At 31.6% G+C, this 26,228-nt stretch overlaps 2 protein-coding genes across 2 annotated transcripts in view; both read right to left on the reverse strand.

Moving 5' to 3' along the window:
- Window positions 1-26,228, reverse strand: part of LOC130900481 (semaphorin-2A) — a 1,226,238-nt gene that overhangs the window by 931,734 nt on the left and 268,276 nt on the right. The window lies entirely within an intron of this gene.
- On the reverse strand, window positions 4,677-10,254 carry LOC130900546 (protein FAM200A-like). Its single transcript, XM_057811243.1, has 3 exons — window positions 10,025-10,254; window positions 9,599-9,957; window positions 4,677-4,897 (listed from the first exon to the last, which is right to left on the reverse strand). The coding sequence occupies exons 1-3, from the start codon at window positions 10,252-10,254 to the stop codon at window positions 4,677-4,679; spliced, it is 810 nt and encodes a 269-aa protein (XP_057667226.1).

Consider the following 26,228-nt stretch of genomic DNA (forward strand, 5'->3'; position numbering starts at 1 on the left):
GCTATAACTACTTTATTTGTATTTATTCTAATCTGAAATCGAAGATAATAATTAATTATCATCACATTACATAAGTAATATAAGGGCAAGTATTTTTTTGAACAAACCACAATGTTTAATTGCTTGCTACTAATATTGAAGAATGACTGGGTCATACTCTGCTCAAATCGATCGCGAAATATATCAAAAAAATGTGGAAAGTAATTGGAAAATATGGGTTAGATGAAGGTAGGTATTCATTTTCAACAATAAGTATAAACAGAGCGAGTGGAAGACGACTTCTACAGAATTCAAAAACGCCTTATTTGAACTCAATTAACAGAAATCAATAAGCTAGTCGAGACAAATCAAATATCAAAGAAAATCTGGTTAACTATCTAGAAGAATTGTGTGGATCAGAAGAATTCATGACTAATATAATAAGTAAACTACAAGATACACTAAAGATTTGAAAACAGTTGTTTCAACGTTGAAGACCCCTGGATATGAATAAATACCGAGCGGAATATCTATATAATGTCTAATACGAGGTACTTCCAGAAATACCTGGCCTGACCTAGAGATGGTGGTAGTTGCTTGAAAAATACCAGTATATTAGAAAGTACACAATCTATACAGCATAATTTTTAAGTTTGAAGGTGCCACGTTGTATAGTATTTGTCTAGAGCCATCAATAGTTTTCAGTGAATTTGTAAACATAGAACAAATTGATCGTTATGTAATACTATACTTTTATTGAAAGGCATGAGCCAAACTAATATAACAGTAAAATATTGGGTAGCAGAATTTAAACGAGAACGTGTGACCTGTGAAGGCCATCATTGGTCAATCAAATGAGGTGACGACTCCAGAAAAATCTCAAAGCGTTACTGTATCATTTTCGACTGGAAGTGCGCGAGCTAGTAGTCATTTTTGGCATTTTAAAAAGTGTCGTACATCGCATATTAACTGAAAATTTCGACATGAGAAAGCTGTGCGCAAGATGGGTGCCGCGTTTGGGCACATTTTTCAAATGTTTTGGAATGGTACACATAAATAAATCTGAATTTTTGCGCCGTTCCATAACCATAAATGAAACGTGGATCCATCACTTCACACCCAAAAGAAAAGAAGAATCAAAATAATGGACTGAAAAGGGAGAACCGGCTATAGAGAAGAAAAAGACCGTTCCATTTGCAGGCAAGATTATGGAGTCTGGTTTTTGGAATGTGCGAGGGATGATTCTCTTTAACTATTTTTAAAAAGAAAAACAATCAACGGCGAGTAATATGTAAACTTATTGCAAAGTTTGAGCGAAGAAATAAAGCAAAAATGGCTGAGAAGAAAGTGTTATTTAACCAAGATAATTCACCCGCTCACACATCCGTTATTGCAATCGCCAAAATTAATGAATTAAAGTTTGAATTGCTACCTCATGCTGTATTATTTTCTGTTCCCAGATATGAAAAAGTTTTTCCATCAATGAAAAGGTGATTTCGACAGTTGATGGCTATTTTGAGGAGATTGACAATTCTTATTATAAAAAGGGTATCGAACTTATTGAACTAATAATAAATTTTTTTTACAAAATTTTTGTGTTTTCTCTGTTGGGATAGGTACTTCTGGAACCATCCTCGTACAACAGTTAAAACTTCTATTGTGAAAAATTCTTCACTGACACAGGATTTCTGATGAATGGCAAACAAGTACTAGTATTTTTATGGTTAAGAAAAGAGAAAAGCTCGAACTAAGGAGGTAAAAATTCATTACTACAAGAATTACATTGAAAGTTTTAAGAATCAAAATTTATAGCCTTATATCCTTGGTAGATTAAATAACAAGGATTCCGGGCGGGCAGATACTGCATTGACGCAGTAATTGTAATATAAAAGATAACAGAAAAATCTATCTAACATAACAAACATATACCTTATTTATTATCTTTTATCTATTATCTTTTCAGATAACTTTACTAAAACTATAGAAAATATATATGTATGAGGAATATCAGATTCGGGAGTAAGATAGAGACGGTAAAAGATCACGCAACTAAGACGACTTCCCGCGTGGTCAAGATCTCCCGCTCATTTAAGTTATAAACCATATACACGAATATTTTTACTATCAACCTTAGTTCTCTCATTTAAATTGTAAATAAGTAAAGTGTTTCATTGTTTAAATTCTGTAATAAAAGTGTTTTCTTTCTAACAGGCGTTTTAAGAAGAAAAGAACCAAGAAGACAACCAAGAAATCGCTACATATGTAATTACTGCGAGTATGGAAAAATAGAAATACAGGATGCGGTGATGTTAGGAAACAAACAACGGAAGCAACAAGAACAGAAGGTGGCTTAACTGATATAATATGAAGTAATAAATAGAATAAAAAAGGATGAATTCAATAATCTAAAATGGAACTGTGAGACCAACTATGATTTCCACCGCAAAACCTCAATTCGATACAGCATAAATAACATAGTTATTAGAGAAAACCTAAATGAGAGTTCTCCACAGAATAACTGGAAAAACAATCCTCCCGGATGATTAGAGAAGTGAGAATGTAGGAATAACAAAAGGTAAAACATTAATAACTGTACTTGGGAGAAGAAAAATGGAACGATTATATCAGTAGTATAGACGATATAATCCTATTGATATACTCTTTCCATTCCATATAACTTGTTACGGTACAACATGCAGAGCAAAGACGAAAAAAGAAATGGTAAATCGCCATATTTTAAACACCTATCAATTCTTTGATATTAATAAAACTGATCAGCTAAGAACATGTGTAAAGAAGTTTCGAGATAATAGTGTAGAGAAAACAGCAAGTTATTCCATACGTTAAAATGTAATTTTAGACTTGTTTTTCCCAATCTAAACTCAACATATGTGGAAAACAATACGCTTATGATAGTAGTAAACAACTTCACCGAATATTCCCCAAAGTATACATCAGAAACAGCCATCTAATCTTAAAGTTCATTATCCGCTAACGTAACACAAATCCTCTAGTAATACGCCCTGAGCCGCTAAACTATAACCTCGGATGCGACTCAAAATGAAGTTCCGTAGTGCGTAAAATTGAAAATGTGTATTGATATGATGTATTACCGATGTCTCTTGCCAATGCTACCCTCCACGATAACTCTTCAACGCCAAAGGGCTAATATTTTCTGTTTCCAAAGTCAGTAGCGTATAATGCGTATGGTAAGTCCTGGTTTTATACGCAAGAAGGTATCACTCAAAAAATAGTTAGTCATAAAATTTAACAAACTTTTCTCCCTGAACAATGAATCTTAGATAAGATGTGTCTAGAAAACAAGTGGGTGAATTAGAGATCAAAGTATCAAGTTCAAGACATATTTTACTTCCCAGTGACGAGTTTTTGTGTGAATATTATGTAGTATTATGTGAATAATACGATTTAACTGAAAGAAGATATGTGTCGTTGATATAACGATATATGGAAGACCTCCGTTTTGATGGAGCCAGAAGAGACATCACTTCCTTGTTAGATAAAAAAAATTACTATCAACCTTGAGGAGAGAGATATATTTTGTTTGGAATTATGATGAAAATTTTTGAGAATAACTCATCACTAATAGCATTAGCAAATGTTATGAGTGACAGAAGTAAAATGAGAAGTATGTCCATACATTACCTCAGAATTGATCAATACTTGTGATCATGGATCACTTTGTTTCCAAATTATTTTATTTGTTACCTCCATTTCATGTTCGTATTAATTTATTTTCAACCTTTCTTTAAATAATATGACGTGTAATTACTTTTTGATGCAAAATATGTTTGAAAATCTAATCTTTCTGTATAATTGGAAAATCCAACAAGTTTTGTAGGAAATAAATAAATTTTATGTTGTATACATTACAACATCTCCAAAACTGGTTAGGTCACTCCACAATTTTATTGGACAGAAAGCTTTGAAACCAGAAATCTCAATTCAAAGCTTCTTTTTATCAAATAATAGGTACTGTAGAGGGAAGAGATAATTATTATGAACCTTTTATGTTATTTTCGTCACAGGAAATGAAAAGTTATGTGGAAATAAGCTGCTATTTGATCTTGCTAGTAATGTGGATCATAACCATGTTTGTGGAAATTGTACAGTTTATCTAGGTAGTTTATGTCAGCCAAATTAATTAGATATTACAAATCCATCCGTATCCATAGAATGAATAGAAACCTATAAACAAACTTAACGGAATATTGAAGTTGCTTAAGGCACCAATTCCATTTGGTGATTGGAAGATGTAGAGTTTTAAAAAATCCAATCCAAGAGCTATTAAATTCTTTGCCTATTGATCATCAATATAAAGAAATAGTTGTTTCAAGACTAATGAGTAAGTATAAAAATTACGGACAGTAAAAACCGATTTTAAATTAGAAATAACAATGATCTATTAAGCCTTGTTCCATAGAAATTGTTCTAGAAATTATTTTTAGCGATAAAGGAATTGGGTATACAAAATACCGAAAAATTGCTATGACAATTTGTAGGAGATTTCGTAAAATTTTGTAGTTACCCTTTTACGGACCATTATTTATTACCCAGTAAATTTGCTATATTTGTGATACCCTATGATAGAGCTAGGCGGGACATGTACGCTATAGACCTTCATGCAGTTCCCAAGTGTTGTTGAACAATATTATTTGAGACAGCTTTAGGGTGAATATTCATCCCGTTACGACTTTGATCAAACCAGATACCCGGGCATGGGTGCCTGCTATCTCGGTGCTTGCAGACATTATCTGCTCTGGTAATCCGAGCTCTTCTTCACAATACCTGTAACCGTCGGTATTTTCTATTTTTATTCTTTCAAGGTTAAATAACAGTGTGAGAATACGAATGGGTATTTCTACGATAGGACGAGTTTTCAAGGAACAGTCTCGAGCGCCTAAGTGCATTCGAGTACCCGACAGCAGTTTATAAAACAAGAGTGAGTACTACATCATTTTTTTAGATAAAAAGAGCCTTAGTCAGAATCCTGCTCATTTTTTACTAGTTTCCAATAGGAACATTGTCACGTACTTGGTATAAATAACTAGTTTCTACACCCAGATGCAAATGAAAGCATCTAAAAGCTTGATTGTTTTTAAATACTCTCGCCGAATTTCTAACCAATTGCTGTGTCCTAAAGCTTAAGAGCAACCCTAAAAAATTGCAGTGTAACAGGATAGAAAATATCCCTGTTGTAAAATATACCATAAAGTTTGATAGTTCTATTAGTTATTTCTTTTTCAGTACGAACAAACCTACGTTTTCTGGAGGAAATTTTGCACTTCTTTAAGTAGCAATCTAAGAAGGCCATTTGCAATAAAACTGGAAATAATGAGGTCTCAAAACCGACAAATAACTTCATGAAGTCAATAAATCTGCACATAGAAGCTACAGCAAAAGCATTTGCTTACCCTACGGCAGCTTTTTCTAAATGAACTGATTCTGACAATTTGTCAGATTTAGATATTATTGTTCATTATTGTATGTATTATTATGATTTTGCTTCTACCTTCTGCCATTTTATTCAAAACAACAATAACTTTATTTTCTTCTACATCGTTGTCTCAAAATTGATTTTCAATTTGTTAAACTCATAGAAAACTACCTACCTCAATCACTTCCTATATGTGATTGGAATTGAAACTATCACTCTATAAACATGGGAGAAAAAATGGTGTATATAATTCCTTCAGAAATATATTTTGGTTGTGACGCTGTAGTCCCAATTCCTATTTAAATCTATTAAATCCATAAAAGGATATTTGACATCACGAGATTTCAAAGTTCGATGTCGGTGAGCGTTGATTCATAATCAATGGTATATTATCGATGCCCCTCGAGAGATATACATTTCGAGGTTGAATAAGTATCGCTAGATGGGGATAGGCGGTTTTATAATACATAAAAACTTGTGACTCTCAAGAGTAACGTTTGTTTTCAGTTTTGAAGTTTTGAAATTCTTCTAAATATGGATAAATATGATAGTTTTGTCATTTGGATTATTATGTGTTGTAATTCTTTGTGTTCCGTTGCTATGTGGTACATAAAATTAAGTTGCATATTTCGAAAAAGAATATTTCTCGGGTCATTATTTACCATTCATTATTTACCCAAATTAGCCGTCTTCAACATTTAGCAATTTTTAGAATAGAATCATATAACAATATCTCATTAGAAGGGCACAAATGTAAGCTATTTTTTTGATATTCCAGCAGATTCCAATCAGGGAGGCATTTATACTAACAATCCATTAAGGAAATATGTATTACAGTTTTATTTTTCTACTTAACACAAAAGCTATAGAGTAAATATTTCATATGATATGTCTTGTCGAATAAAAATTCATAAGATATGAAAACGGTATTTCTAAATAAAAAATAAGGAAAGTGCAATCGCGATTATTTACCGATATTTAAATTTTCTTAATCTACAAATAAGTGTGGCGAGTCGAGAATTTAATTGATTGCTTTTTTTTAAGTTTTATAAGTACTATTTTACCAAGTGTGTACTAAGTAAGAGTTTCTGTTTGGAAATTTCTCACTCGTTCGGTTGTTATTATTATTTTTAAATTTAAATATTTTTAAAATTAAAATAAAAAAACATTCCTGGCACATGGAAAAAAGGTGACGTACATAAACACACATTACTTTGTTGAAATTGTGTTTATCCTTCAGGAGAGAATAAAATTTGCGGTAATTCATTTTGAACTATCTAAATAAAAATATTCCTATCACTGGGATTGATGGAGAATTATATAGGAAACAGATGACTCGCACTTTAATCACCCTTCATAAATGAATAAGTTTATGAGGCAGTTGTTCCACGACTATGGAAATTAACATTTACGAAGCAATCAGATAATCCCAAATCACCATAAAATACACGTCAAATAAATCTACCTTTCATTTAAATGATGAATATAAAACTTTTCTAGGTAATGATATAAAAATGTGAACATATTCATTGAAAGTCAATTTCAAAAATTAAATATTTGGACTTATATTTTAGAGAATCACAGACTATCGTTTCACAGTTACTTGTATATTTTGGAAAGTTGAGGTACATCGATTTAATTATAACCCAAATTTAGCAAGATCACAAGGTAGTACCTGTTTTTTTGTGTAGTACACAACCAAATTTTTCTGTAGAAGAGCACCTGTGGAGTGGCCGGTCTGTCAAACGATTTAATTTCTCAATTGACTGATTTATTGAATATATGTGCTCATAAATGTCTGCGAACCATTTTCCAGTATATTATATGATGAGCGATAATGTAGGTCATGACGCAGATGAAGCAGCATGAGCTGTTCACGATATGCTATTAATGTAATAACTGTTTGAGGTGTGGAACTTAATATTTCAGTATTTGTTATTTTCGGAATCAACGTTTTCCTCAGCAACAGTATCAGATCTAATCAGGCATCTACTGATAAAGTTACCAACAAATGAAAACAATGCTGTGGATATAAATTACAGTGAGGTTTTTAAAAAAATTAGCAATCATTACTCCTCTATAATCACCACAAACTGGTCCACGACATGGACCTTGAGGTCCGTCCTGTTCGGCTATGATAGAAGAGTTTAAAATTTGGCGATTGCAGTTATTTTTCAGAACAAATTTCAAGGAAGGCTTTTTTATTTGTTTGTTCACTTTCTATAACCATTGGAGAAATCATTTTTGGTATAAGTACGTGCTTGTTTAGCAGCGAGAAGTCATAATATAATTAAATGTCATAGTGAACGGTTAATTATTATAAATAGTGATAAATAGTTATTATAAATATTGTCTAGGGTAAGTGTGTAGATGAATTAAGTAAATAAGAGGAAGTGGGTATAATAAATCCACTCCACCCTTAGAAATATAATATTTTCTATTTTGAAATTTGAAAAATAAGATCGTCTGCTACATATCGGTAAGATGTAAATTTAGATATTTCTTTGGTATAAACATGTTCTGTTGGATTTTGTTGCAAAGTTTTGTATTTGGTACTTTTGTCATTCACGACCCCATTTATGATTGCGAATTTCTTGACGACCCCACATATAGAAGACGATCCACACTTGAGTACTAGACAAATATCCAGGTAACTTGATATTTCGCAAACATCCGTAATGAAAATTTCATGTGATAATAAATTCCATCTCTACACAGTAACGTTGGTTAAAGAGTTGTTAGATGACGATTTTGATCGACGTGAAGAGTTTGCAGATCTAATGATGGAAAATTTTTACAATCAAAACGATCCAATTTTTTTAAGTAATGTTATGTTTTGCGATGAGGTCCCTTTTTGTATTAATGGAAACGTAAATCGGCATAATTGTAGATACTGGTCACGTAACAATCCTCGTTGGTTGCGTAAACACCACACCCAATATCCGGAAATACTGAATGTATGGGCTGGAATAATAGGCGACCAAATAATTGGTCTTTTTTTCATTGAGAGTAACTTAAATGGTCTGGCGTATTTAGATTTATTGGAAAATAGTATTATACCTATAAAAAACATCGTTTATAAAACAAAACCTGCCAATATTCAGGAATTAAAAGATAGAGAGAAAAGAATTGAGCAGTTAGGGATGTTGCAAAATATATTGCCAAGTTTTCAAAAATCGCATGGCTTGTATTAAAGTAAATGTTCATATGACGACAAATATAAAAGAAAAATAAATTAATATTTTTTGATGATTTATTTATTAGGTAACAATATACATATACATATGAAAATATATAGTTTTAGAATTCGGTTTGAAACATAGAAAAATCTATAATTAAAAATTGCTCAAAAAATTATAAAATTGTATTTATTATAGTTTCAAAAATAAAAGTGGATTCTGATTAATTCACTCGAATTTATTCAAGTAGTTAGGTGGTGAGTATTAAATTAAAATATAAGTAAAAAATTTAATGGGATGAATGTACCTGTTTTTTATTGCATAACAAATCAAATTTTGCTGCTGGACGTAGGACATCTTCAACATTTTTTAGCGCTGAACGATATTGGGATTTAATATGTGTTAAAGCTGAGAAACTAAATTCACATAAATATGTGGTGTTGAATGGCAGAAGTACATTTAACGCTATATCAGCGATTGTGGAAAATTCAGTTCTAGTTCTGATCCAGAATTCAGCCATGGACTTTTTTTGAAATTGTAGTTTTAAATTTGAGTCACTCGAAAGCTCAGCAAATTCCTCTTGAGCTTTAAGAGGCAGGTGATTAATCTCACTTAAGCCAATCTAAAACGGCTTTTCAATCCAAACTATTTTTTGGAAATCAATATTTAATATAAAATATGTACGGAACTGTATTTCTAGCGCTTTTAAGTGATCTACAATAATTTTTGCAATAAAAGTTTTTCAATGAATTTCCTTTATTATAAAATTGTCGACACTGGAAAACATTTCGAACGAATTTTTTTCGACTCTACTTTTCTAAATGTTGATTTTTTAATGAAACTTTCAATTTTATCATTTGAAGTAAATATATCGCAGTTTTTTCCTTGAAGAGACAGGTTGGGATCGTTTAACTTTGCAAAAATATCTGACAAATAACACAGCTTGGATAGCAAGTCATTTTGAAAAAAAAAACAGCAAGCTCACATTTTCGTTCGGTTAAAAATATTTCGATCTCGTCCTTTAATAACAATAATCTTCTTAAACTTTGACTTCTTGACAACCATCTTACTTCTGCATGTGATAAAAAAGTTGTGTAGTTGGAATCCGTATCCTTACAGAGATTTGAAAATAAGCGGGTGTTAACGGCACGGCTCTTAATGAAATTTATGATCTTAACTGCATCCTGAAGCACATCGTTCAATTCTGGTGGTGATTTTTTTGCTGCAAGAACCTCTCGGAGAATAAGGCAGTGAGTAAAAGTTATATGATCATGATGAGCAGCTTGAAAAATTGATTTGAAACCAATATTTTTGCCCGTCATCGCTCTTGCACCATCTGTGCATCTGTGTATGGTCTTCCATAGGACGACAAAATAACAATTCTTCCTCCATGCTTTCTTTATAAACGTACCTGACATATACTAACAACTGAGCCAATTTAGTAATATCAGTTGTTTCGTCCAAATGAATTGAAAATTTTGGGCTTTCTTTAATTCTTATGATAAGTTGTACTAATTGATCATTGTTAACATCAGAAATTCTATTCGAGACAGTGTCGTTCGACAAAGGAATTTTTCGAATATCATTACCATATTTTCTTCCATGTAGCATTTCTACCATTTTAATAGCAGCAGGTAACATTTTGAACAGTGAACATATATTTTTAGCAATACAGTATGAAACTTCATATGGCGCTAGTAAATATTTTTCATTAACGGTTATAAATTTTTCAAAGATTTTATTTTCTTTATTTAAAGATTTCAACAGTCTTTGACTGCTTTGATTCAAGATGTCTTTTTAATTTTGATGGTTTCATAATCTCCGATCAGATCAAACAAAGAGGTTGTTCATTACCCTTACATTTTGAAATGTAAAGCCAAATTGAAGAAAAGACTCATCATATTTTCTTATTCGCATATTAGATGCCTGTTTTCCAATACTTTGTCCTGCTTGAGAAGAGTTTGTAGTATTATCATCTGCGTCATTACCATTCTTATTTAAGTTCAACCATTTATCCATGGACAAACATTATTTTGATCCTAAAATACAATGAATATATAAAAATAACATATTGCACATAATAATTGATTTATTAATTACCGAATAAATAAATAAAAAAAATGACGAAACGACTGAATTGTGAGATCTACTACCTTTGTCGCCAGATATTTCTCATATCAGGAGATTGGTTCATGAAATTTTCAAGCTTCTGCCGTACGTTAAGAAACGCATGTAATTTCAGATATTCCTCTATATCAATGCTACTATTTATGTTGAGTGTGTTTTTAAGTCTAAAGTAGGTCTATAGAAATGGTGGTATCATATTTAATGCTAAGTTCGCCACAATATACCAAGAGTGAATGTATGAAAACGATGACTGGATGTTTTAATTACTACACCAATTTTCATAGACATCTTTAACTTTGATTTCTAATTCTGTATGATAGCATTAGCTACTAGTTTCATTTCTAGGGGTGAACTTAATAACTCAGTTTCACTGTTCGAATTCTTTTTTTTTCAGATGTACAATAATAAAGTATTAATTTAATGTGGAAACATCAAAGCGATTGAGTGAACTATCAGTTCAATTTTATAGATAATTCTAATTTGACTGTAGAGAGTAGAGATAAGGAGAACAATCTGGTTAGATGAAAGTGTGTATGTCGAGATGTGTTTAATAAGCATTGTCCATTAGGGTAAATTTTAGAGGAAGCTTCAAACAGTTGTTGAACTTTTTAATAATAAACTATGATATTAAATTTTATAACTCGGTATACTTCACTTCGTCTACAATAGCTGCTTATATTCATACCAAACCAATTGTCTACTCAGGGTTTTTGAAGGTTTTTGAACTGACACTTTTTTAACTTCTCTTTCACATCTTCATGAATGTGAGTTTCAAATATTTCAAAATGAAAATGGAGTCGAAAATAATACCGGCAACTGAAAGAAGTTTTATGTTCGCGTTTATTCTGCATTCGCAATAAAAAATATTATGTGCAGCTTGTGCGATGTTTCCTTACTCACTTCGATCGTGCTCTCAACGTCGTTTTCGTGGGCAATCGACAATTTGACGCAATAGTTGCACAATATACCTACTATTACAATTTATTAAATAAAAAATTGATAAATGAATTGAAAATAATAGATAGAAATAAATGAATGACCATTGAATGAAAATCAACGTAGGTCATTTTGAATTGTTCATTCGATTAGTAAATATTTATTCTTGATGCTTTTATTTTCAAAATCCAAATTTAAAAACACATATTTATACAAACCCATTGAATACGAGTATTGGATACGAAATTAAATACAATAGTAGAGAGAATATAAAAATTTGTTATAAGAAGTAACACTCGATTCTGTGAAATTTAAATTTTTGTGGGGATGGGTATGTATAATAGCGTATACTATTACGAGTATTATAGTAAAATGCATTTTAGACGTATTTTCTAAAAAGTTATTACTTCTGCAGTTATTTAGGGGACTCCGTGTAGAATTGAATGAGATTTGATTAATATAAATATCAATTTAAAGGTTTGCATTATTACGTTATACGCTCAAATTTACATTTAAAATTTTTAAATTAAAATGATTTCCGGTGTCTCTGCCAAGAGTGATAATTAATTTATATTGGAAAATGTCTTTGTTATATTCAACGTCTTTTGTATTTTTTTTTTGTTAAAATGATGGAATTCATAAAATATGAGACTGAATAATTATGTATTTGACATTATCCTCTAAAGAAATCATAAAATTTCACTAACTCTTTTAAAACAAAAAAAAATTCTGAAAGTCTATTGTTTCTTCAAAGAACTTTCGATTTTAGTTAGGGATGAGGGAGACTGTTTCTTTTCGCAAAAATGAGCTATAAGAAAAAGTTGTGGGAAAGTTTATGTCAGTAATCAGTAGAAAGGAAGCTGATTAGTGTAGACGTTCTTTTCAACACTTCTAACATGAAAACGGGGAACGATTTCACAATTTAAAAAAGTCTATAAAAATCTCATTACAGTCAATTTGATCTATCCTGAATAATATTTGGTTTACATCTGATTTTCTAACATTTTTTTTATTGAATTGTACTTATTATTACAGAATTAAATTGTTCATGGAGTTAAGGGAAGTTTCTTAGAATATAAACGGAATCTTCATTATTTTTGTTTAAATTTGGATGAGCTAATACCAATGCCAATTTTTTGCCAAAATTTTTTTTTTTCGATTCTCAAAAAATTGAGAATGATGTATTAATTTGAAATTCCATATTATTATTTTTGTCACGATCACATGCCTTGTACCTGAAAGAAGAAAGACTTCAAAATTTAGAAGTAAGAGAAGGGTCTGAGTGATACAAAACGATTTAATCACACTAATTTCAAACGCCTACGCAGATACGTTATTGTTTCCCTTGAAAGTATTTCTCATTCTAGAGGACATAAACTGTCGTCTGTTACCTCTTCCAGCTGCTGAATAAATAAAAGTAAGAGAATAGATGTATTCCATTCAAATGTCCTTATACCTTTAAGTTTAGAAAGTTGTTTACATAAAGTGGTGGTTAAACCAGGTTGTGTTGTTTTTCTTATTGAACAGCAGATATTTCGACAATGACGCAAGTACCCTATGGTACATATTTCCATTTGACATATTTTGCAATTATGTCATTGTTCTTTGAGAACAGCAAATAATTCGTAAAATTATCCTTTTCAGCGTCATCAGCATAGCGTGCTATTTTCGTTTTTGCTACTTGAACTGATATCCAGTGTGCATGAAAAATTGAGTTTTTTGCTTCTTAATTAGTGAATTATATAAAAATGAAATAATCCGTGAGGTTGCCTTGAGACACATACAACGAGATTTCATAACTCATGGGAAAGCTGTAGAAATTTTTGTTTGTTTTCTAAATCTTAGTATTGGCAAGGGAAGAATGATAAGAAGCTTCGGTAATCACAACATTAATCCACATACACCAAAGCTCTTACTTACCACAAAAGAAGTTGATAGTAATACATGATTAGACTATTTCTATATGTCCAATGTAATTTTCTAAATGACAGACCTTTAAAAAATATCTGTGTCTGGTGTGGGTTTTTGAAGATCGAAAAATATGCCACAATTGTAGAAATCAATTTCCCTCTTAATGTATCATTACAATCTGAAAAATTTTACAATATCTTTTGATATTCATCTCTAGCGCTAATTAAAATATTGAGAAATATTGGAAAATTCAGTTCCGAGTTATTTGAACTTACTAACACATGAATGCGATACACTCTCCAAAACGTGGTGGACTGTGGAGATGCTCACTTCTAGATACTCGTGGTTCTATTTTCTTTCACTCGTTCATTTATCTTATGTTCTGTCTCTTATTTCAATAGACTTCCATTCCTAACTCTAACTTCATCATATTTCCACTATATTTTTCTCAGTCCTCGCGATTATTTTTATTCCATATTTTTCCAGTAATTTAATGATTCAATCAAGAAGCTCTACTATTTTATTTCTAACTAACATCACAATATCATTTGCTTGATCGTTTATTGTATGAATAAAATTAATTGAATTTATTTCTTTTTACAATTATGATTTTAAGATATTCCATATTGTTGTGTTCAATAATAATACCAGTTATATTTCTGGAAACTGAAGGAAAATGCTATCGTCTCAACCAACATTAATTAATTTTGATATAATCGCTGTAACGCTATAATTTTACCGAGCTCTGTGTTAATTACACAAAGAAAATCATCGCTTACTAGAGCCCTTTGTAATGTTATTATTAAATGCTGTTGCTTTTCAAATTAAATTAATAATTTCGATAAAGGAATGGACTCGGCGCGGCATCTTGTTTGATCACACTCAAAGAAACTTTATCGATTCATTGTTCAAGGTTTTCGACTATTCTTTTATAAGAAATATCAAAATTATATTCTTTTCCACTTTAAAAGACGACTTGTCAAAAAGTGATGATTATTGTTGATTAATCAGATATTATTCAATAAAACGTAATAACAGGGATTGTTTTTAGGAAGAAGAAAATGATCCACGTAATTTAATAATTTGTTATGATTGATGTAAGAAACTTGATCTAGACTCTCCACGAGGGAACGCGAGTGCGAGAGGGTGGACGATGTGCTTACCTCCTCTTGCTTTCTTTTCGCTCTGCTCCTGTTGGTTTTTCATTCATGAGTCGAAGGAAATGAGGACGTGATATAGAATAAATCGAGAGTGTAAATGGCGCACCTCTAGAAGACTCTCGAAAAGGTCTGGATCGGGCTTCTTCATTTTCTTGAAACTGGAGAGAACCAGATTTGGTGAATAAGCCGGGTGAGGCAATAAATAACGTAGTTCGGCTAATTTTTTCGCAACAATAGTGAAGAATAGGCAGGTGCATTGTCATGATAGACCAAAGCTCTTTTTATCGAAAATTGCGATCGTTTTCTTCCACGTTCGCAATAAAAACGTGTCAGAAAATCAGTATAGCTCCAACCAGTTATTGTTTATCATCCAAAAAACCATTAAACATGATGACTTTGGAATCCCAAAACACTGTGGCATATCCTCTATTAGCCTGAAAATGATTTTCGCTTTCTTAGGAGCTTGTTCCTGGATGAAATTCATCGTTTTGGCTATACTTTTGCTTCGAGGTCATAATGGTGTGTATATGAGTAGCATATCGATGGAAAAATTCACTAGTATCACGTTCTAATTATAAATGCCAGCGAGCATTCGATCAACATTGACCATTTTGCAAAATACTGCATACCCGTTCGGTTGAAATATTTACTCCCGCATCTATCCCACGTACTTATATTCGATGATGGCTAATTAAAAGTAGACAGTAGAGGACTAGAGTAGAAAAAACCAGTAGAGGAAATGCGGCCCCATATGTTCAGTATTATTTATGTTGTTGTTGTTTTCGATTTAAGGTGGAGGAATCCAGAGACGCAATATCCTGTACTATGGCCAGTCCCCCTATTAGAATTCTTCTACCAATCCAAAGCCTTCAAAAACGTTTGTTAAATATATAAGTTCATTGGGAATTCCATCAATAGATAATGGTCCAGTAATGTGAATCTCTAAAATGTAAAACCAAATTTCTGAGATTCTATGAATAAATTATGATCACGTTCAGTTTAATAATGACAGTTATATATGGTCACTAAATTCTTTACAAAATTTACATCATTTCAAATGGGTAAAAATTATGGGATTTACAATTATATAAACACTAGATGTCTGTGCTTGAACCAGACTTATTTTTTCAACGTTATCTGTGATAGAAAACCATTTACAAATTAGTTTTTGGGACGGAGCACTTCCAGAATAACATCAAAGTGACTTTGCGTCGGGTTTCCTTAATGATTTTCACCCAATAAAAGACACTAGTAATTTTTTTTCTCAATATTAACTTCTCTATACATATGTGTATTGAAAAAATTTTTTCTGTGACGGTGAAAAAGTTTGATAATTTATCTTTGTTGACAGGTAACAAAATGTTTCTTTGGTATCATCAAGTCTCCCTCAGATTCAACTAAAAGTGTGTCAGACAATCTTCGATATGAATAACCCGTATATGAGGCATTTTCAGGTTGAAGAAAATTAGCCACTGTTTCGGAAACATTTTAAAACTGGTTTTTACCCACAACCAGATTGATAAATTTTTCATTGTGATATACATAAAACAGGCGGCGATCTTCTGCTGCTGCTACTGGACGAAAGGCTATGCACATTCGTTAAAATATAACATATTATGCAGAAACCACAAATGTCCTGCTGACATCAATTTTTGTTTCCTTGGGTTGCACAATTAATAACGTTCCCGAATATTCAATATTATCTAATGTTACTTGGCGAATTCGACAAGCTCCTGCAATACCAAATACAACAACCATGATCATTAAATAAATTTTATAGGAAGCATTATTTGAAAAATCACCAATTTGTAGCCTTTCCTATTTTGTATCAGGAATATAATTGTTTTTAAAATGTTGTTGATGTTCCAATTTTGAAAAATGATCCAATATCATGAAAAATTCTCACCGAAACGAAAATTATGAATCAGTAGCAAATGAGAAGATGTTAGCGCCTGAGAAATTTAGTTCGACCATTTGGTAATTACTACGCAGTCTATAGTGAAGTAAAAAGTATAGTGCGTTTCATTTATTAGGACCTTAGTTGTAGTCATCATTTTTCTACTACGACGTTAAATGAATCATGGTTAAGTTAGGTTTGTAGCGACTGTTAATAATTTGTAACAAGTTCTTAAATAAACAATTAAAATTTTTTTGTCCTCAAAGACGCTAAAACTTTTCTTATCTTGTGTTAATATGCACACACACATGCTCAGTAACTATAATAAAATTTAGTTTTTGTGTACAGATAGATATTAGGTTGGTAAGTGTGTACGCTTAAGAGTTAAAATGGTTGAGATCAATCTGTTCTGTATCTCTCCAGTTTTATCTCCATAAACTTCATGATATAGCCTGCAAGTACCTCGTCGCTATATCCAAAATCCTGTGTAACAAATTATATTAACACTTCTGACAACTCTCCTTGTAGATGATCCGACTAAATAAATGAATTCAATAGGAAAAACATCAACTAACCTCCCAGCAAAAAATTGATTAGGGACAGGAAGCACCACCATCCTGGAGTCTGATTCTTTAACTTCTTGAAGGAAGTTAAAGATGAAAAGAAGTTGTATTGAATCGAATTGGTTTTGCACCACCGGAATAGTTGTTCAATTTATGCTCACATCATGTACATCTTCTTAGGATACCTCCATCATATCTCATACTGATATCAATATTTGATGAAAATGTACTTCTAAATATGTCACTTGTCCAAACTTTATCCAAACTTCGTATAAACTTCTGAAAAAAATGGCCACTGTAATATAAATGAAATTTTCAACAAGGGTGGAAACGAAACGAAATTGAGCATAATGTTAGGTCAAGCGTACATGTGTACGGGTAGAAAAAAATAGACAAATGATATGTAATTACTTTCTCCCTGAGGTGCATTTACGGATTCATGCGATGGTACGAACTTTCCAAATGATGAATTTCGGGGAAAGGGAATTTTATAAAATCGATAATGAACTACTTCTTTTAGAATAAAGCCAATTTTCATTCATTGATATTAAATTTTTATCATTAAAATTCAATTAAGTGGAACTAATTTTCTGAACGTCTCAATTTTATACAATCTAATTTTATTTCGAACAAAATGCACCATTATTGTTGATTATCTACAGAAGCCTTGATAATGTGAGAAAAACAAATATTCGTGTAAAATTTAATTGAAAATCTGTTTGTTTATAATACGGTCAATAATATAAATATGATAGAATTCCCAGATTCACTTACAAAAATGTATTATCAAGGCTCCAAAAGACGTTGTACAAAAAAGAGATTATTCAACAATATTTGATATTTATCAATATATTAATATTTACACACACACTGTTTTTTCAGACAACTGTGCATCTTACGTTCAACCAAAATATTCAGTTGAAATTTCTACATAGTTCTCACCTTTGATTACAAAACATGATTCAATCGAAAATTTATTTGATTATTCTTTTATGAAACACAATATTCAATTCGTATTTTTGCCTTTCAATAATTATGTTTTCAATTGGATTAATTTGATTCTACCGTTTTCAGAACGATAACTAAATTCCCCAATGAAATCAGATTTCATTAGGGAAGAGAATGAAGAAGACAAATTTTCTAACGAAAATTTCAAGATATCCACTTCCAATGTATATTTGATCTTATATAAAAAGAATTAAATTTTCTGTTTCTATACATTATCTTGAACATCCACTACTGAGTAAAGCTAAAACTCATTGTCATGTATACCACACATTTAATAAGAAAAATTCAAAATTACTGAAAAATGGTTGTAATGTTTGAAAAAGTAGTACCCACCGAGAACATTCATTTTTGCTTGTTCCTTGTTTGTTGTGTAAACATATACAGTCTGATTTTTTCTGCCGGAATCCAATATTCTAAAACATTCATCGATTTTATTTCCTCAGAATCCGTTGCACTATGATTTGTTTGTTGATCAAGCTTATAAAACTCTTTGTCGATAGGAAAACATTACTACTATTGAAAGTTATTGAAACTTGTATATGTTTCTAGAGTAACTAAGATTAATGTTACGTTTGATAAGGTGTGCTACCATTCAATACCAACTAGCAGCGTCAAAATGGAATAAAGATGTGAATAATAACTTTTCATCTCATTAAGGACTTTGTCATCAGATGTCGGAGTGGACTAAACCTATTGAAATGTCTTTCAAACAGAGAGAGGGGATCGTACCAAGAGACTTTACTCTCAATCTACAAGCATGTCATCTAAGATTGATACGCATAATTACTAGAGCTCATAGAACATCTCCTATCCAAAGCTTATAAGTGGAACTTGGAGAGCCGTCACTTGCAAGAATAATACAATACTTTGCATTGTCATATGCCAGTACTATAATGAACAATCCTGAACATCCAAACTACAATAGCACAGTTGCAAACAGATATCAAAGCACGTTCGAATTCAGGAAAAGAGTCGACTTTCCCTTTTATCAGAGAGTTTCTAAATATATCAGACACTTAGATTTACAGTTTCCTCCCATTCTACAATTGAATATTGATATACCTCCTCCATGGCTGATAGAATCTCCAAGTTTGGATATCTTTAAAAAGGCAGAAACGTCAGTGTCCTCAATATATCACTCGAATCTCTCCATATATTCTAACTATCTTGAAATATACACTATTGCATCCAAAACCCCAAATAGATTTGGATCTGGTGTTAAAAAACCTCCTTTGAAATATAAATTATCTGACCTAAGCTCTGTATATACACCAGAAATATATACTATCCTACAAGCTTTAGTCGAAATTCAATGACCAAACCTACAAAAAGCTGTAATTATAGAAGACACTTTAAATGTCTTGAGTTCCCGAAGAAATATCTATACAAACAACTATCTTGAGTTACAAATCAAGATTCATTTGCATCTACTACAAAACAAATTAGATGTAAGATTTTTGTGTGTCCTTTCATCAAGGAATACCAGAAAATGTGGATACTGACAAAAACGCAAAAGACGATACGGTATGGAGTGATGCACATATAATGATCAGGGCTGTGTATAGTGATGTAAAAGCATTGTATCAAATTGAAGATTAATCTTCAGCGGCGAGGATCATTTCAAAAATTCAAACAAATAAATGAATGTATCAGTGGTCGCAAATATGCTCAAAAAAGTCTAAGTAACTAGACTAAGAATAGGTCACACTGGAATTACACACGAATTTACTATGTAGAAATACAAAACTTTGTGTACAAATGACCGAGAACTTACTGTAAGACCCTGTAGAATCTACATTGTACAAGTCGCAAAAACCTTGTAATTTTCCAAATGACATGGAAACCTTACTAGGAAAGGATTGCGATGTGAATAATATCTATAAGTACCTGTTAAAAACGTCTTTAATTAATAAGTTGTAATTTGTATTACCAAAGCCTTCGCTAATAACCAACATGGTTGATGCAGGATTCTTAAAAAAAAACTTTTCACATCGGGTGAAGATGAAAGTTGTCCCAGATTTTTTTATTATGTGAATTAATATATTGAAAGAGTCTTGGTTTCTTTTAGTAATGATGAGTATAGTAAGGGACTCTTCACAGTAGAAAAAAGACCAGTTTCAAGAAGATTTGACCAAAAAAAAGGAATATAGGTAAGAAATTACAGTTAACTTTCTCACATAAGTGTCTTTTTCCGTCATATAAAAACAGAGAAAAGATCTCATAGCTATAGAATGAGGGAGGATGCCGAAAAAATCAAATTTTAATGTCAGGTTAATCATTGCAGTGCTTCCCATATGCATTGTATCAGTTTTACTTATGTAATTAATTTTATTTTAATATATAATCCGAACAGACAATACAGTTCCTATCTATTAACAATCAAGAAAACAGTTTTGCAATTGACGTATAGTATTCCCATACCCGAGCTAATACTACTTCCCAAGATCTGGCTTTGTCAGGGTGAGCTCTTAACTTCGGAAACTTTAAATTGATAAACTGAAATGGAGTCTATAAGGGGATGAAACTATATAGATGTTATGATTATTATCGGGTGGATTACTAACAAAGTATTCCAGTTATCTGTATCACTGTTAAATTGATTATTGAATTTTATGAGATCCATTTCGGGACTTAATATACAGATCTCAACTCGTGATTCTTAATGCACTCATAATTTTTAGAAACGCAAATCTATTTGTTTCGCAGAGAATGTATGTAAAATTTCTCAGAGCAGTTTTTCAATCTTCTATACTTCAATAGTCAATACACTAGACTGTTATAGCAGATTAAATCTAATCCAATAATCCGAACTTTTCGAAAAAGTTTGGTATACAACATTTCACGTTCGAAAAGACGATGTGGAAAGGATATATTGTAAGTAAGTCGCAAAAATAGTTAGGCGTACATATTTTGTAGAGGGAAAAAACCAAAAATAAATTTAAGCACAACCAGAAAAAAATGTATGAACGACAATGTCTCTGTTGAGATATGAAGATTATCAAAGATTAATGAAAGAAAAAATTAATTTTCATAATCTTCGGAGGGGACATGGAGTATGCGGGAGAGACTTACTTAAGTCGAGACTGCAAATAAGCATGCAAAACTAACGCTTCGAATATCATACATAACTGAGTTTGTGAGTTTGTAGTCTGCACACAATTATGTAAAACTGTATCGGCTTTTCGAGCGAAACCAAATTAATAGAGCATAGCTTTTGGTCTGCAGATAAACTTGAGAGAAAAATATAGAGATGGATAACCAAAGCTGACTACCCCTACACAGTGTTTTGATGCAGTACAATAAATTCAAGGTATTTTTTTAATCGTAGTAGTGTTTAATGATGTTTACGTACAACAAGTGATGAAGAATGTTAGGATTCTGTTGTCATGCGGCTTCCAAATAAACTTTCCTCTTTTTAGATTATACTATCGTTGCAGTCGAAAACACTTTGAGTTGACACTTTTAGCACATTACTTCAATGCTATCAAGCACACTTGGGATCTGCAACGAGCCTTGAATTTCTGTCAGCCACAGGCACAGCATTAAATTTTACTTTGGAAACAAATTGATCAAGGTTATTAAAATGACCTCAATATATGCAAAAACCTTGATGAGCTTTTATTGTACATAAGCTCAAGTTTTCTCTATTATTTGAAACTGGTAACGTATTGCGCAAAAGGACGCAAACGTATACATAGAAGAAAAACACAATCACTATATAAATATTTAGTCATAAATACAAACTCAGAATGTATGTGGAGCAATTTATATCCAGTATTTGTGCTTTTATCTCCACTCTAGTTTAAGCTGTATATTAGTTTCATGAATTTCATCATTTAATTATAGGTGTACTTTTCAATTTCAATCGATTTTTATAAATTTTTTATTCAAAAATTCCAATTTTTTGTTTTGCTTTTGAAATTAAGTGACAGTGAAATTTCCGGTTATTAAATTTGCAACGAACAAAGTAATTCGCTTAAGATGTCAAGAGTTCCAAATTTCACAGGAGACATCTCCTCTCGCACTCTCCAAAAGTGACGACCCATTAATATCACCTACAAAATGATTAAGGACAGGGCCTAATAAATTCCGATGAAGATGTAATTATCCTGGAAGAGGTCCATTAAAGTCTACGGGGAAGAATCTGCATACAATAAAACTTCCTCAAACCTCTCACGTCCACGTTAAAAGCTTTTAGAACTTTTTGAAACTTTTAGTTATTTTACTGCAACGTAACATTATTTAAATATTATTAGGCAGATTCTAGTTTTAATTTCCAACTTTCCAATTTATGCTGCACACTGAAATTATGTTGTAACATTCAACTTTAATTTTTCCTATTCAGTAGAATATATTGTTCGGGAGATACTGTCGATAGAAGTTTTGATGAAGTTATCTAAATTTAAAATTTTTCATTCAATTTTCTGGACTGAAGCTTCACTAAGAGATACAAGGGGTGAAGAAAAGGAAACAACCAATCCAAATGGTAACCTTATTTGAACCTGATACATGCGACTATAAAATGAAAAAGTTCCATTGATCGAATGACTCATGGATTAAGTGCTCCCAGAATTGATAAGCTGTCTTCTGTCTTTGTAATAATGAAAACTGAACTATCGAAAAATTGTTTTATGTATCTAGTGAATGCATTCAGATGCGGAAACGGAAGCGTCCAACGAACCTATCAGCAATGATGACCAGCTCTTCACAGCTAGTCATTCTTTTCTGAGTGATAACGGCGTTTCAACATGTCCACTGCAAAAACTCGGTTTAGATGTTAGTATTCTATCAGTACGAATCTGAATTCGACGTAACACTTGCACTTTGTAATTAGGTTAGCTCTGAATCTAATTTTAAGATGATGTATCGTAGTCAAAACGGCATAAAATGAGTAGTAATACATATAAACAATTAATTGTATCAAAATAGAATATATTCGAATATATAGAATATAGTCGTTATGCAATTATAATAAGACGACCCAGTGAAAATGAAGGACTTTACTTCTAATAATTAAATGTTATTGTAGGTATGAATTTTTTAATTGATAGTAGCAGGAATTCCTTTTTAATCACAAGAAAGTTAAAAGTAATAGCTTGTGAGCTGATATCTAATGATGATATGCAGATTTTCGTTAGAAGGCTTTTTTTAAATGGACGAGGAAAACAAATCGTAACTTACTAAACCCTAATTTTAAGATGATGCGTCGTGCTCTGAATCCGAAAAAGTAAGAAACGTTATAAACTTTCTCACCTGCTTTAAATTTTTCTTACAAAAAAATGGATACAATTTTTTAAGCATCAAACGTTATAAAATTTAGTATAAAGTTGTACAAAGCGGCAAAACTTCCTGGGTTAGCACGAAGACTCTTGATCTGGGCAACTATCGAACAGCAGCATATTCCTATATACAAAATTGTTTGAATCCTGTCATTTCATATTTAGTGGTATAAGTGGATCTTTGTGAAACTGTTAGAACAAATAAAACTATATGTACAAGCACAGTTCGGGTGAAAATACAAGTTAATCTCAACAAGGTTTATAACTAAAGTGAAGAAAGATGGAAGTGTAAAAATTATTCTTAGTAAACGAAGAAAACAACGAATATAGTCAAATATCCGGCTAGATGCAATAAAATAACAATCAAACCGTTACCGGTTGCCAGATATAAGGAAACAACAGTGATATTGATCGTGAAATCGAATGCTGGCACACCAGCTCTGCGAGCGGTAAACGCTGAAATAGTTCAAGATATTATTTGTTCATAAAGTCGCATATCTGTTATTTAATTTATTTATCAGTATAATAATTTCTATGGAGAATGAAAGCTATCACTATATTGCTTCCGTTTGTTTCGAGCTTTATTCAAAATTGGCAATATTCCGAATATCTAGTGTCAATCTAACAAGGGATAAAAAAGAAACACCAAGCTCCTCTTCTGCGAATGCAAGGCTGTTCATCGAAAAGGATATGATACTGACGTGACTATTCTTAAAAACAGAAGGGGTGAGCTGGATAGCCCCCAGACAGGTAGTTTACGTTGTAAAGCCGTTACCTCCTGAATAGAATAGTCCGGGTTACACAAATGGTGAAAATTTTAGGGAAGTGAAACCGAAGTGAAAACAATCAATATCAAAATAAAAAATCTATTGGTTATAATCGGAAGAAATAAAGAGTATGAACCAACCAATGTGAGAAAAGACAATTTATAAGAGCCCCATTTTCAAAGAGGCATTTGTTTATCACTGTGTTTTCCTACATATCATGTTTTATTTCTTATTGTTAAGAATTTGCATTTATTTATGCAATATTTTGTTTCATTTTTCGTTTTTTCTCAAACAGAATGTCGTTATAATTTTGATTTTTTGTAGGTCGAACAAGAAAAAAATACTTTTAAATTTATATTAGCTTTACTTGAGAAAATACTACGCGCTTACATATCCATCGGCACCTAGTCTTTTACTTTTTTACTGATTATATTTCGAAAAAATGTAAATCCATTTTTGTCAATTAGAAAAACTGAAATTCCATCAGTACTATCCATACATAACACAATCAAATGACAATTATTTCACAGTTATGTGTGATTTTGCAAATTAACAATTTGCGTTATCACTTGAAATGGAGATGGAGTGGTCAACAGCTTTTATGTTATAGCACGACTGAAGAAGCAAAATTAAGAGTTTATGAAAGTTATTCGTCCAATAGTGCTTTACTGCTCCGAACTAAGGATATTATCGAAAGAAGTTGCGAGTCAAGAAAAACAAATGAAGAACCGTTTGTAAATTAACCATCAACAACTCTGGTAATAAAGAATGAAAGATGGAAAGAATAGGCACAGGAGACACAGAAGAAAAATGGAGACATTTGATGAAGAAGATGAAGCTAAAAATATAAATAAAACTTTGAAGCTATAATCCTATTTTGCGCTGTTGTATATATGTTGAAGAATGTTGAAATTGTTCTATAGTTTAAGAACTGCAACCTTAATGGATAAGCTTGCAGATAGACGGTTAGGTTGGAGAAAGGTGTCGAGAGAAATGTATGTCAACATTTATAACTGTATATCACTGGAACAGTAGTTGTTGTCAGTTTTTCTTCAAAAATCAGACAAAATTTGATTTCAAAAATTCTTATTTTCAAATTAACTTTTAATTGGTAAATCATTGATAATATTTTGAACACTTCTGCCTCAATAGATAATCAAATGTTTGAGCCATTGGACAAACTCTTTGTTATTGAAATAAACTACATACTCTTTAGTTGCCCGATTTATCAATGTATTTATCTTTAATAAAAATATATTTTTTCAATTTCAAATGACAGATCTCTACTGATTGCTTTTTTTATGACCGAGTTTATTTTTGTATGATAGTATGAGGAGATATTGAGCTGTCGTATTTTAAAAGTGATTATCGTATGGATATTTTTCAATTATTAATATCGGAATAGAGTCGGACAGATAGGGTCAAAGCGCCATCTATCGACAATCATCATGTCGATGAATGCAAATTCCAGATTGAAAGGTACAATGTGCACGTGTCACAACGAGGACATAGAATGATTCGTCATAAAGAGGAGATTAATGGAAGCGTGACAGAATTTCTGATAGAGATTGGACTGAAAAGTATTAGTATAAACCGTTTGATTTATCTACAGTAGCGTCGATTGGAATGGATTAATATTTTTAGAATTGAAAAATTTTAGATTCTACTAGAAAATTGATACATTTCATGAATATTTTGTTTTGTTCAATTATTCTTGAGTAGATAATTGGTAATCATAAAATAATTTTCCAGGTGAATACTTATATATAATTAAGTATTATAGCTATTTATACTATAGGGAATGTAAGTAATAATTACTAATTGTGGACGATTTTGGCTTTAATAATTTTCAAAATATTCTCCATTAAGATCAATACACATTTGTATGAGTTTTCACCAATTGTCGAAGCATTTTTTCCATTCCGATTGAGGTATTGTGATTTAAACTCCTGAAAGAACGTTGACCT

This window comes from Diorhabda carinulata, chromosome X (genome assembly GCF_026250575.1).
Source record: "Diorhabda carinulata isolate Delta chromosome X, icDioCari1.1, whole genome shotgun sequence".
NCBI lineage: Eukaryota > Metazoa > Arthropoda > Insecta > Coleoptera > Chrysomelidae > Diorhabda > Diorhabda carinulata.